At 31.2% G+C, this 13492-nt stretch overlaps 2 protein-coding genes across 2 annotated transcripts; one reads left to right on the top strand and one right to left on the bottom strand.

The window, feature by feature from the left end:
- Positions 1-1989: 1989 nt before the first annotated feature.
- LOC125860310 (probable UDP-arabinopyranose mutase 2) lies at positions 1990-3709 on the top strand. The gene is made up of 4 exons (XM_049540240.1): positions 1990-2369; positions 2733-2983; positions 3063-3231; positions 3362-3709. The coding sequence occupies exons 1-4, from the start codon at positions 2034-2036 to the stop codon at positions 3701-3703; spliced, it is 1098 nt and encodes a 365-aa protein (XP_049396197.1). The 5' UTR covers positions 1990-2033; the 3' UTR covers positions 3704-3709.
- Positions 3710-6046: 2337 nt separating this feature from the next.
- Positions 6047-11395, bottom strand: LOC125859658 (squamosa promoter-binding-like protein 6). The gene is made up of 4 exons (XM_049539446.1): positions 10393-11395; positions 10102-10196; positions 6568-7413; positions 6047-6130 (listed from the first exon to the last, which is right to left on the bottom strand). Exons 1-3 carry the CDS (start codon positions 11001-11003, stop codon positions 6572-6574), a joined length of 1548 nt encoding a protein of 515 aa, XP_049395403.1. The 5' UTR covers positions 11004-11395; the 3' UTR covers positions 6047-6130; positions 6568-6571.
- Positions 11396-13492: the final 2097 nt, after the last annotated feature.

Consider the following 13492-nt stretch of genomic DNA (forward strand, 5'->3'; position numbering starts at 1 on the left):
AACAACTAAAAAAGGAAATATGGACAACTAAATAGGGACGGAGGGAGTACTATGCTTTAATTGCGCCTTAACCAAATCAATTGCACACTTTACTTTGTATGCTCACTACTCACATGGCCTCGAGTCGGAGAATATTTATAGCTCGATTGATTATTTATTAAAATTTTATTTTATTGATAAGAGTTTGATTTTTTAATTTATTTTTATTTTTCGTTTTTCCACCTTTAGTTCAATTATCGAATATGAATGTCACATATTTGTTTGGTTTAATTAAATTTGATACTACTTTATATTTTCAAAAATTATACTACTAAATATTTTAAGTTCAAACATTTTAAAATATCATTTATGCTTGTTTTCAATATCTCAGATAAGTCATGGGAGATTAACTTTAGATTAGAGAGCTGAGTAGGTATTTTCAATTTATGTTCCTTAATTTGCTCTAGAACTGTCGAAATCAATTATGTAAAGTAAAAATGAATTTTTTTTTTTTAAAAAAAAAATAAGTAAAAGTGGAGGAAGGAATTAATGTGATATAGTCATTTTATTAATTACTCATATGTAATAAGTAAAAGTGGAGGAAGGAATTAATGTGATATAGTCATTTTATTAATTACTCATATGTCAAGTCAAAAGATTGATTTAATCATATAAATATAATATTACCAAGTAAAATAAAACTAACAGACTAATTCGCAAGTAACATTTAATTACAGAACAATAAAATTGCGTATTCTGTTGGGGTGTAATGGCTCCTTTTTCTAACTTACAAGTTACTAGAGAAATATTTTTTTTCTCTTCATTATTATATTGTTATTTCTTATTTTAATTTATATTTTCTTATCTCATAAAACAAATTCTTTCTTAAATATTCACCATATATAATTTATATTATTTCCTTTTATAATCGTTTAATATAAAATTATTGTGTACCATAATTTTTTAAATAATATAAATTGCTAGCAAATATTATACATTATACATAATAATGGATAATACACATAAAAGTGAAATCATTAATGAAATACAATTAAATAAAGTATTGATGTATACTTTATTATACCCCATACAATTCATATTTTAATAGTATTGATGGATCCGGAAAGAATCTGTCAGATTATTAAGTTATTGTTGTAATTTTTTAAAATTATTATGTTTTGTTGTACTTTTTAAAATCAGTATGTATTTTATATTTCAATTTTGATGTATGTCAATTACTATTTTGTTGAATGTTTATTATTTTCGGTTATTTTTAAGTATATTGTATTATTTGTTTAAAAATTTATATGTTTGCATTTTTTATTTTTGTGAAGGTTAATTGTAGTTATATCCAATTATAATTTATAGTAGAATTAACATAAATTTAATTTAAAAAAAAAAGTCATATATAGAAAAAAATTAATTTATAAAAAAGCTAAATTTTATATCTAAAATTAATATTATAAAAATATTACATAAAAAATAATTAAATATACAAGAGATTTAATTAAAACATATAATTTATACAATGTTTAATTAAAAGTTTGTAAAATAAAATAATGTTAAAATATTCATAAAGTGAATTGGTGTGATGAATAGTGTTACACCAAATTTGGTGTGGGTTGGAGCTCAAAACACCAAATTTAAAATTTGATATAAAATTTGGTGTTGGATTGGAGATGGTCAAACGCTAGAAAAAAAATACTTCTTTCAATTAAAAAAGAAAGAATATATTATCCTTTTTCGTTTGTTTAGAAAGAATGCTCTCTTTTTTTCTTTTTTTTTTTTACTTACCATACATTTGACGTAATATTAATTTAGATCTATATGATTAAAATTAAATCAAATAAACTTTTTTTAAAAATAAAACAAAGGGAGTAAATCAATGAGATGTTGCATCATGTGCCACCGCCCCCTTCTTTATTCAGGAGTTTCACTACGCGTACACCACCCCCCATTCACTTTCAATTTCATTCCTAATTCCTCTTCTTCTATATAAACTCCCTCTCCATTTACACATTCTTCACAAACGCTCCAATTTACTCTACACAAAAATGGCAAAGCATTGTGTTTCTGCTTCTCCTTCTTCAACTCCTCTTTTGAAAGATGAGCTTGACATAGTTATTCCCACTATTAGAAACCTTGATTTCTTGGAAATGTGGAGACCCTTTTTTCAGCCTTACCATCTTATCATTGTTCAAGATGGTGACCCTTCCAAGGTCATTAAGGTCCCTGAAGGGTTTGATTACGAGCTTTATAATCGTAATGATATTAACAAAATTCTCGGTCCTAAGGCTTCTTGCATCTCTTTCAAGGATTCTGCTTGCCGTTGCTTTGGTTATATGGTCTCTAAGAAGAAATACATATACACCATTGACGACGATTGCTTTGTAAGATTGCTTACCCAATTGCGTATTATTTTTTTAAATTTGTTTTTAGTTGTGCATTTAGTGCTCTAATTCTGTTGAATTTTGTAAATTAAAACTGGGTTTGGATTCGAATTTCATTATCTTGCTAGTATGTTTATGGGTATTAGTATAATGCTCTGTTCCTGTTTTTCTGGCGCGAGAATCGAGATCTGTTAACCTACATTTAAGAGATTTTGATTTATCTGGGAAAGTCAAGTTTATGTATTATGCTGAAGAAATTGTTTTTAGTGATATCTCAAATGTGAAAAGGGCATTAAAATAACATTGGTGAAGGATGAGATCTCAATGTTTATGAATGTATTTGTTATTGATTTGCAATCACAGGTAGCTAAAGACCCAACTGGCAAAGAAATTAATGCGTTAGAACAACACATTAAGAATCTGTTGTGTCCATCAACTCCATTTTTCTTCAACACCTTGTATGATCCCTACAGAGATGGGGCGGATTTTGTCCGTGGATACCCATTCAGTCTCCGTGAAGGTGTACCAACTGCAGTTTCACATGGTCTTTGGCTTAACATTCCTGATTATGATGCACCTACCCAGCTTGTAAAGCCTCTTGAAAGGAACACCAGGTAGCTATAGATATATTCATGATCTTAACTCGTTCATATAATGTGGTCCCTAACTTTGCGTTGTTGTTGTTGTCTACAGGTATGTTGATGCTGTTATGACGATCCCAAAGGGAACTCTCTTCCCCATGTGTGGCATGAACTTGGCATTTGATCGTGAGTTGATTGGCCCTGCTATGTATTTTGGACTCATGGGCGATGGACAACCTATTGGACGCTATGACGACATGTGGGCTGGATGGTGCATTAAGGTATTATACTGCCTAGAGGCAGATTCATGATTTAAACTTACAAACATATTGTGATATAATTGAGTTCATTATTGTGAAATATTCGTAGATCAACATTCTGTGTCTAATACTGCATTTTCGTCTTGTATAGGTGATATGTGATCACTTAGGATTGGGAGTGAAGACAGGTCTGCCATACATTTGGCACAGCAAAGCCAGCAATCCATTTGTGAACCTAAAGAAAGAATACAAAGGTATATACTGGCAAGAGGAGCTGATCCCATTCTTCCAATCTGTTGCCCTTCCAAAGGAGTGCACCTCTGTCCAAAAATGTTACCTTGAACTCTCAAAACAAGTGAAAGCAAAACTTGGCAAGGTGGATGATTACTTTAACAAGCTGGCTGATGCCATGATCACATGGATTGAAGCATGGGACGACCTCAATCCATCGACACCTACTGCTGCCAAATTACCTAATGGTAGCTCAAAATAGACAAAATCCATCGAGCATTGTCAGTGTTTTTATTATATTTTGCAGTAAGGTTGTTATTAGTCTTGTTATGCCCGGAGAGTTGGGACAATATTTATGTGACTATGTTATTTAATTTAATTAAAGGGAAAAGAGTCAAATATTCTCCTAAACTATTCGAAAATGACTAGATATATCCCCCGTTTAAAGTTTGGCTCACTCGTGCCCTCGCTGTCCAACTTTTCGTCTAGATATACCCTTATGGGCGTTAAATGCCAAATGAAATTGTCACATCATTTTTACATTACCACGTGACATTTGTATTAAAGGGAAAAGGGTCAAATATACCCCTAAACTATTCGAAAAGGTCTAGATATACCCCTTTTAAATAAACTAACCGACCCGTTTTCAACAAAATTTTTTGGGTAAATCCTGAAAATGAGTAATTGACTAATTAAAAATAGGAAAAATATGAAAAAAAATATAAAATTAACGCCAAAAATTCACAAATAAATATAGTAACCTTAAATTCAACAATTTCAACAATTTTTTTAAATTTTTATTTTTTTCGATAAATTCTGAAAATGAGTAATTGATTAATAAAAAATATGAAAAATATAACCTAAAAATTCAGCATAAAGTCATTTTCATATTTTTCATATTTTTTATTAATCAATTACTCATTTTCGTGATTTATAAAAAAAAATAAAAATTTGAAAAAATTGTTGAAATTGTTGAATTTAAGGTTACTATATTTATTTGCGAATTTTTGGCGTTAATTTATATATATATTTTTTTATATTTTTCCTATTTTTTATTAGTCAATTACTCATTTTCAGGATTTACCCAAAAAAAATTTAAAAAGTTGTTGAAAACGGGTCGGGTAGTTTATTTAAAAGTGGGTATATCTGTACCTTTTCGAATAGTTTAGGGGTATATTTGACTATTTTCCCTTTAATATAAATGTCACGTGATAATGTAAAAATGACGTGGCAATTTCATTTGGCATTTAACGCCCATAAGGGCATATCTAGATGAAAAGTTAGACGGCGAGGGATGAGCCAAACTTTAAACGAGGATATATGTAGACCTTTTCAAATAGTTTAGGGGCATATTTGACCCTTTTCCCTTAATTAAAAACCATTACAACTTTTTTGACCTGCCGGCTACTATTAGATTTTAGAAGCATATTCCTTAGCAAGTTGTCTTTTGTTTTTTGTTCCCTCAAAAATTCCATAATGTTTGGCACAGTCTAAAGAGAAGACAGGTTGGCCTAAGAAAAATCATCACATTGGGACCGGCCTAATTAATTGAGTAGGCAATCAATTAGGAATAAAAGCAACATTGTTAAAGGATGTAGACGTTTTGTATTAAGACTTGTAATAAACTAGTTAGTAATAATCAGGAAGATGCATTTTTTGAAATATAGAATCAAGTTCAAAATAAATAAATGTCCATTAGCATGACGATAGGTTAATTCAATAAAATGAGAATTAACAGTTAGGAAATACAGTACCATTATGGCGTGACAGGCGGGAATACTTACCACTATACTACAACGACTTCGTTGCTAAATTTCCCCTCTGTATCTATTAGTGCGAAGAGTTGAGGAAATTCATGACCAATTATCTGACTCTCTTATAATCCATTTCTGCACAAAGAAGCTATTCAGAGCCTAAATGGTTTGGATTTTACATTTTCAATTTACAGAATAATACCACACATATAAACAGTGATGATCAGAGGTTCTTAGAATGTACCAGCGCCCCCGACTAAAAGGAATGTGACTACTGTGGAATAGTTTCATCAATGAAGGTTCTTGCTATTGCCATTTTGGAGATCAAACCATACAGTGAAGATCACACAATGTTATAACCTTCATGAAAACCGTGATTTTTCAATTCAAAATATAGTGAATCAGATAGAAGAAATCGATTCTCTGATCATTTAATGTCACTATAAATTATCATACAAATAATGTTCTAGCTCAGAGCTTATAAGCAAAATTCACATCTTTTTCACCCTTGTTGCCATGCATTACATTAGTTTATGCATATACTCTTTGCAACAAGTCTGGGGCAAAGAGGTTTCCAGGGCAGAACTTTTAACAGAAACCATGCACTCTTTATAATGACTACAACCATTTCACTACGTTGTTCATGAAACACTTGAGCAGCTATTCCATCAAAAAGGGTGAATATTTAGTACTACACAGATTAACTCAGACTTACAAGTCATGATTATTTTGTTAATTGTCAAAGAGAAAAGCATTATTATTGAATGAGACAGCACCATGAGGAACAGTTGTCACTCAGTATCAAATGAGGAAAACAAAAACCAAAAAACAACAAACAAGACGTGAACATCAAGGTGTCAGCTACTTGAGTGAGTTGCTGCACACTTCAGCAGTTCAACTCCCACCAATTTTGACACTAATCCAGATATTTGCATCTGCAAACATCAAGTCTAATTTAGGGCAAGAAGGGCAACATAACAAAGCAAGATTACTTCATGCAATTTGAACCTAGCTGCATTGTTACAAAACATTAGCATCTATATGTAACATCCACTATAAAGATAGAATCAGATACTATTGAAAGTTGAAAATAAGAAATTAACTTGACACCGTCACAGTCCAGCTTCACAAGGTTAACATAGAGGTGCATATGTAATGGAAAATCCCAACAAATGTAAAAAATTAGTGTAGGTGACAATCTAATAATGTGGTAGCCTGACAAGAAAATGATTATTGATCCAGTTTACAAAAGACTTAGGCCAAAACAACAGCAAGGATTATAACTAATGAAGCTAAAAGAAAAAGTAATCACCAGACTGAAACATGTGACAGAGTTGAACAAAACATGTGATAGAGCAGCACATTCTTCTACCTGCTCAAGTGATTCTGAGACTGGGAAAAGCATTGCCGTCCTGCTTCACTTGCATGGAAAACCTTTGATGCTCCACACGCTGAAGCTGTGATGACAACTGGAGCAAATCAATAGTAGGTCCATCTTCACAAGAAAGTTGATTCTTAGGGTTCACCAAATCTGATCCTTGAATGATTCGATTGATACCACAAGTGTTGCTAGGAAATAGCATCTGGTCCAGTCCACCTTCTGCAGAATTGACCCCAGATGAATTGAATGTATTGGACATTCTACCTGCTGAAGCCTGAGGACCAAGTCCCAAAACATTTTTAGATGCTTGGGTCACATTGTAAGTATTGTTTGGTTGAATCAGGGGGCGAGAAGTGGAAAAAACAGTGGAATGATTTGATGAGCCCTGTGATTGAGATGACAGAAGAGAGAGAGCATTGCTAGAATTTGATATCCCTGATAGCCCCTGAATGGAAGATGTGTCCAAAGCATGCAAGACTTCAGAACCAGTTGAGGTGGTATGGAACAGAGAAGGGGAAACAAAATCTGATCCTCGCATTTCATGCAGAGATGAGTTGGTACTCTCGTTAATTCTGCTTGTTGTTACAGCAGGTAGTCCATCATGGAAAGAATGACACCCTTTCTTGGCATGATATGATGTAAAATGAGATTTTGGTTGTAACTGTCCATTTGTAAAGGGCATGGCAAGTTGAGGGCTATAATCAACACCATCTTCAACTTTTACATTCTTATACCAGTCACTCATCTCATATTTAGGCTGATGCAGAAAGCGGCTGCCAAGTATGTCTTGGCACGCAAAGGATGACGTTGCAAAAGAAGTTCCACGAAATCTGGTACCTGTCAAAACCTGGAGTGTGTTATGATACCTTACAGATGAATTTTAATCTTTTTTAAAAATGATTTATAACACAATAGAAAAACACCAAGGACTCGTAGTCCAGAATTCACTTGAAAGAATATGAAACTCTTGAATTCAACATGCCAAATGAGAATGTTATGAAAGGATTATAAACTTGTGCAATAAATTAGTTTTAAAAATTAAGCATATAATTTCTTTTGATAAGTTAAAAAGTAAAGCATATCTTACTATGAAATAGGTTTAATATGCACTAGAATTTAGCTAGTTAAAAGATATATGGTACCTAAACGTTGATCAATTCAAAAACAAGTCAGTCTTCCGTATAATAATTGTGAGACTAGCAATGTTGTACGAATGTTGTGTATCAACAATGTTTTTAGGAGTGAATTTTGGATTTGACAGTGCAACCTATCTAGAAGAGAATGTTGCTAAAATAAAGTATTGAGATAGACAAGCACTCATTCAAGATAAAAAATGATCACATCCGAGAAAGGTGCAAGCATATAGAGGATAATATGACTAAGCATAGCTTTAGATGATTTGCTTATATCCTAAATAGAACTCCTTATGCACCTATTCATAGGTGTCACACTATGAGGATTAAATGTGTTAATGAGGATAACACGGACCTAAAATCACATGGAGGAAGACCTTTCAGACGACCTACAATCTGAAATTAATATGAGCTTAACTAAATACAAACAGAATGAAGTCAAATGATTCATAATGGCATTACCATCTAGTTGGAATTACAGCTTCCTTGTTGTTACACTTACATTAGGTCTAGCACTTGTCAGGAATATTTTAATCTGGTTAGAGACTTATATGTCAGTAGTGTATGATTTTTGATATGTTTGGTATGTTGAAGAAAAACATTGTAAAATAGTAATTTTTTGTAAGAAAAAAAAAATAGAACACCAAAAACTATTTTCCTTGTAAAATATGTTCCATTAAAGGGGAGAAACAACTTTTTTTGCTTATGTTTTTCACTGATAGTCCACTTGAAATAGTTTTTAAATTTTGGAGAGTGTTGGATACTGAAATAAAGTTTCTTCTGGAAAATGTATTCAGGAAAAAATTTCCATCAATACCAAATACACCCTTAGTGAACATTATTTTAAAACAGGAGATTCATATAGACAACTCCAACTAATTGAAATTGAGGAATAGTTGATTGCTTGAGAAGTTGCATTCATAGCGTGTTTCAAATATTATTTGTTGAAAGAAAGTTTCTACAAATTATTGCATATACAAAACTGGCATTGTTTTCTCTTAAAACAATTAATGCTACAAACATCCTATAGAGTATGACATTTGTCATTCTTTAAACCCTTTTAACACTATCTTCTACATAAAATCCATGATAAATAGCAAATTAGCAATGTTGAAATGAAGTAAATTTATACTATTAGATGTACAATAACTTTTTTTGAAACTAGAAACATTATTTGATGTACAACAACCACAACACCTTATTGTTTTGATGGAGAGAAGAACCTATGATTAGCTTTTCGAAAAATTTACAAAACCATGCATCAATCCCAAGTTTGTCGGAATCCTCATTATTATAAATGCTCTATTTAGGACCATAATATTTCAATACTCTGTACTTAGGATTATCGAACACTGGGAATTCTCTAATAATACTCTATTGGTTCTCTCTCTAACAAGCATTACTTTTCTTGTTGGTATCACCTATAGGGATTTTCAACATCAATTATTTTCTATCTTTTGCTAGATTTGCATGGATACGAAGATATTCTAAATCTTTTGAGGTAACTTCTTTACATGTGATTTTAGTTCTACTTTTTAATAAAGTAAAGAAGACTTTTGAATATTGTGATTTTAAGTTAAAGATATGTCAAATGTATCCACATGCCCTTGAATCTTGTGGTATTAAGCATGTCGTTTGGAAAATTGGAATTAAAGAGTAGTTAAAAAACGAAAAGAGGCATTCTTTTTGAAATGGAGGGAGTATAGACCTTGACAGTGTGTTCTATTTAGAATTGGCAGAAAGAATCAGTAGCCTTGAGAATCCAGTAAACACAAGGCACCACCAAAAGTGGTATCTTTTACTTGGATTGCTTAGCATAAATTAAGTCTTACTCAAGAAAAACCACATGGATTGGGGATCATCACTTGCAGTGAATATTAATGTGTGAAAAACAGTGAGAGCCTCATATTTCTACATTGCTCTGTATCCTGGCAATCTGGTGTTTGTTTATCAATCTTTTGAAAGTGGAGTGGCCATGCCAATCAACCTAAAGTAGGTTACCACTAGGGGGAGAAGCAGAGGTGAAAAGGCAGGTGGAAGTTCTGTGGGTACTGCTCTTATGTGCTTAGTATGGAATGTGGGGAAGGGGCAGAATTTTAGATGAGAACAATGATACAAATACTAGATGTTTATATTCCTTGGCTTTTTGATACCTTGTTTTACATGATTGATTCCCTACAACATAGATAAGAGATCAAGTCTTTCAATCGTGGACAGATTTCAGTACACTCTTGGTGCTGTTTTTGGCGATAAAATGTACTAATAAAAAATGAAATACAAGGATATAGTGTAGAAAATCTTAGTAAGTTTCATATTAGAGAATGAAATTATAATATGCAAAATTAAGAACTACTTTTACAAAGCAAATGACTGAATCAGCCTAAGTGCATACCAGTATGAGGGGGCTTTCTTCGGCGCTCATTATGACCTGCAAGACGCTTCCTGCAGCTACGTTTGCCATCATCAAACTCAGCCAGTAGATGGAACCTACAAGTAAAGTAGCAAGACTGATTAACTTGAGCTGCAATAGCTGAATTTTCTAAGAATTGCAAATAAAGTCAAAGGTTGAAAGAGTATGCTCTAAAAGAGATTATACATAGTTCACAAGGGATCTGAATGAATATTTTAGAACTAGTATTGTTTGATTGCACTTGCAAAACTTAGAATTCTGTCTTTGGAGTACCTGCTACATTGCTGGCAAAACCGCTGCTCGATGCCATTTACGATAACTTTAGCAGTCTTTGAGTGAACCTCACACACTTTATGCCTCTTGTGATAGTCCTTACAGGAGCTGAGATCCTTCCCACAACCTTGAACCTGGCAAAATGGTTTGTGGGAGTTCAAACCTCCTGCTCTCATTCTTTTAGCTGGAACAATTGACTCAGAGCTCTTAGGAGATTTGAAAATATTTCCATCTACATGATGATCAGGAAATCTTCCAAGTTTCAAATCAATCAGTGATGAGTCTTTAGAAATTGAATCCACTGCTGAGCTTGATAGTTTAGAACTAGATTTATCTTCCCCAGAAAATGCACCAAATATGCTACCACCCCAATGCTTACTACTAGTAAAACCATCTCTCATTTGGTCAGTAAACATGGGTTTTCTCATCAGATTTGGAGAACCCAATTCATGAAATCCTTGATTATCACTTGAACACATTCCATAGCTACTTTGGGTCTTCAATTCCCAACTCATAACTCCATTTTTCACTCTCCCCATTCCATCATTAACAGAAACTGATTCATCTGATCCAAAACCCTTCTCCCCTGAAAAATAGCTCCATGACTCCATTTTCCCCCCCTTAATTCTACAATTTCAAAGCAACCCACCCACCCAAAATGTACTGTTTTACTCTTCCTCCATAACACACACACAACCAGATAAGTTAATAATTCATAAATATTCTTGAAAACCCAGTCATGAAAAAAAGAAGGGACAACTCAGAAGTCTATAATAAGTGTTTGCAATCAAGGAGCACTCAAGAAGAGGAGTAGACAAGTTAAATACTTGCCTCCTTAGTGGAAGCAAAGAGGTAGTATTAGCAAGAAAAAAGTAGTACAGTTGGGTGAAAGCAAAAAAGAAGTGGTCCAACTCCAATACTACAAAATGGAAAGCTGCCAAAATGACAGGAAAGATGGAAGGGGTGATTTGGGAAAGGAGATATTTATAAAAAGTGGTGAGTTTTGTTAAAATTTAGAAATGGAGTTTGTGATGAAGACATGTATATGTAAATTGTATATGTATATCCATTCATTCAGTGAAAGAGAGTGCCACTATATTCATTCAATTGTTTATATCTTATCTTCTTCTCTCTCTTCTCTCCATTGTTAAGGATAGAAAGTAAGTTCCCCACTTCCTGCTACTTTCCTTTGTAAATTGCTATCCGCACACCTTTTTTTTTCTTTTTAAAATATAAACAAAATAGTTTCTGTGTTTCAAAAAAAATAATCTAATTTAATTTTAATATGAGTTTTTAAAAAACAAATAAAGAATACTTTTTAATTTTACCGCCATGCATTACAATTATGTCAAATATATCAAAATGCTCTTTAATTTTAAACAACAAAAAAGAAGAGTAGATAAGCATTCATCATTTTGATTTATTTGTTTAATTTTGTATTTGACATAAAATTTAAGAAATAAATATTTAAACTTTTAATCTTAAACTAAAGATTTTATGATTTGAAACATATTTACCTGAAAAGTTAGAATTGGAAAAGTAAAAAAAAAAAGATACTCTATAATTCAATTATGTGATACTTTTCATCTTTTCAAAAATCAAATAATTTAAGTTAGATCAGAAATTTGTACACGAAATCTTTAATTTTGGAAATAAAATTTATATATTTGTCAACTACTTAAAAAGTAATTATCAATACAAAATATTTAAAAGATATATTAAAAAAATTATAGTAAAAATAGATTTGTCTAAATTTTGAAATCTAAATTATGTCACATTAATTGAGACAAAAGGGATATAAACGGCTTAAAAATGAAAAGCGAGAAAATTAAATTTTAAATGGAGGGAGTAAAAAGGAATAAAGCAGGCACCGCTATCTAATCTTAGTAGAAAAAGCAACAAAAGCAAATGATAATAATTTTGTTTTAAAAAAAGATATACACAGTAATCAGTATGAGTATATAATATATGGAGTAATATTATTATTATTACTATATAAGAAGAGTGAATAAATTCACTCCTCTTTCGACACGTGGCACTAAAAACAAGGAGAGGGTTGAACATAAGTGTGAATGTGAGGGTATTTTGGGTATTTAAAGATACCCTCACATTCACACTTATCTACTAAAAAAATATATATATAAGTAGTAGATTTAAATATATTTAAAAATAATACAAGTATTACTTTACTATATAAGAAGAGTGAATAAATTCACTCCTCTTTCGACACGTGGCACCAAAAAACAGGAGAGGGTTGAACATAAGTGTGAATGTGAGGGTATTTTGGGTATTTAAAAATACCCTCACATTCACACTTATCTACTAAAAAAAAATTACTATATAATATATATAATGTATAATATAAGTAGTAGATAAGTGTGAAAGTGAGGGTATTTTGGGTATTTAAAAATACCCTCACATTCACACTTATCTACTAAAAAATATATATATAAGTAGTAGATTTAAATATATTTAAAAATAATATAAGTAATACTATACTTAGTATGCTTAAAAATAGTAAAAACTACATAAAAAGTACTACATATCATATTACAATAATTAACAATTATTTGACACTTTCAATTCTATCAATGCCATATAAATTAGGATAAAAAAGGTAACATTTATATTCAAAAATAATATAAGTAATACTATACATTACAATAATTAATAGCTTAAATATTTAAAAGTTATATAAAAAATTTAATTGACTCTCTAAATTCTATTGCTACCACATAAAATGGATTATATGATAAACATATATTGTTTGAAATTGACGAAAAAGAAACTATAAATTACAATAATTAACAAAAAAAATTGTCGGCTCCAAAAAATCTATCAATTAAGAACATATATTGTTTCAAATTGACGAAAAAGAAACTATAAATTACAATAATTAACAAAAAAATTCTCTCGACTCCAACAAATCTATCAATTAATGCCACATAAATTGGGACATGGAAAATAACATATATTCTTTAAAAATTAAGTTCAAAATGTACTATAAAATACAATAATTAACAACTTAATATAGTAAAGAGACATATAAAAAATGGTTAATATTTGAAATTTTGCATGTGCCACATAAATTAGAACAAAG

The sequence above is a fragment of the Solanum stenotomum genome, chromosome 3 (assembly GCF_019186545.1).
Source record: "Solanum stenotomum isolate F172 chromosome 3, ASM1918654v1, whole genome shotgun sequence".
NCBI lineage: Eukaryota > Viridiplantae > Streptophyta > Magnoliopsida > Solanales > Solanaceae > Solanum > Solanum stenotomum.

Excerpts from the sequence above, each read along its gene's own strand:
- LOC125860310 (XM_049540240.1), top strand. The coding sequence starts at position 2,034 with ATGGCAAAGCATTGTGTTTCTGCTTCTCCTTCTTCAACTCCTCTTTTG. Across the intron at positions 2,984-3,062 it reads CCTCTTGAAAGGAACACCAG|GTATGTTGATGCTGTTATGA; the intron begins GTAGCTATAGAT and ends TGTTGTCTACAG. Across the intron at positions 3,232-3,361 it reads GGGCTGGATGGTGCATTAAG|GTGATATGTGATCACTTAGG; the intron begins GTATTATACTGC and ends CGTCTTGTATAG.
- LOC125859658 (XM_049539446.1), bottom strand. The coding sequence starts at position 11,003 with ATGGAGTCATGGAGCTATTTTTCAGGGGAGAAGGGTTTTGGATCAGAT. Across the intron at positions 10,197-10,392 it reads TTTTGCCAGCAATGTAGCAG|GTTCCATCTACTGGCTGAGT; the intron begins GTACTCCAAAGA and ends CTTTACTTGTAG. Across the intron at positions 7,414-10,101 it reads AAGAAAGCCCCCTCATACTG|GTACCAGATTTCGTGGAACT; the intron begins GTATGCACTTAG and ends AGGTTTTGACAG.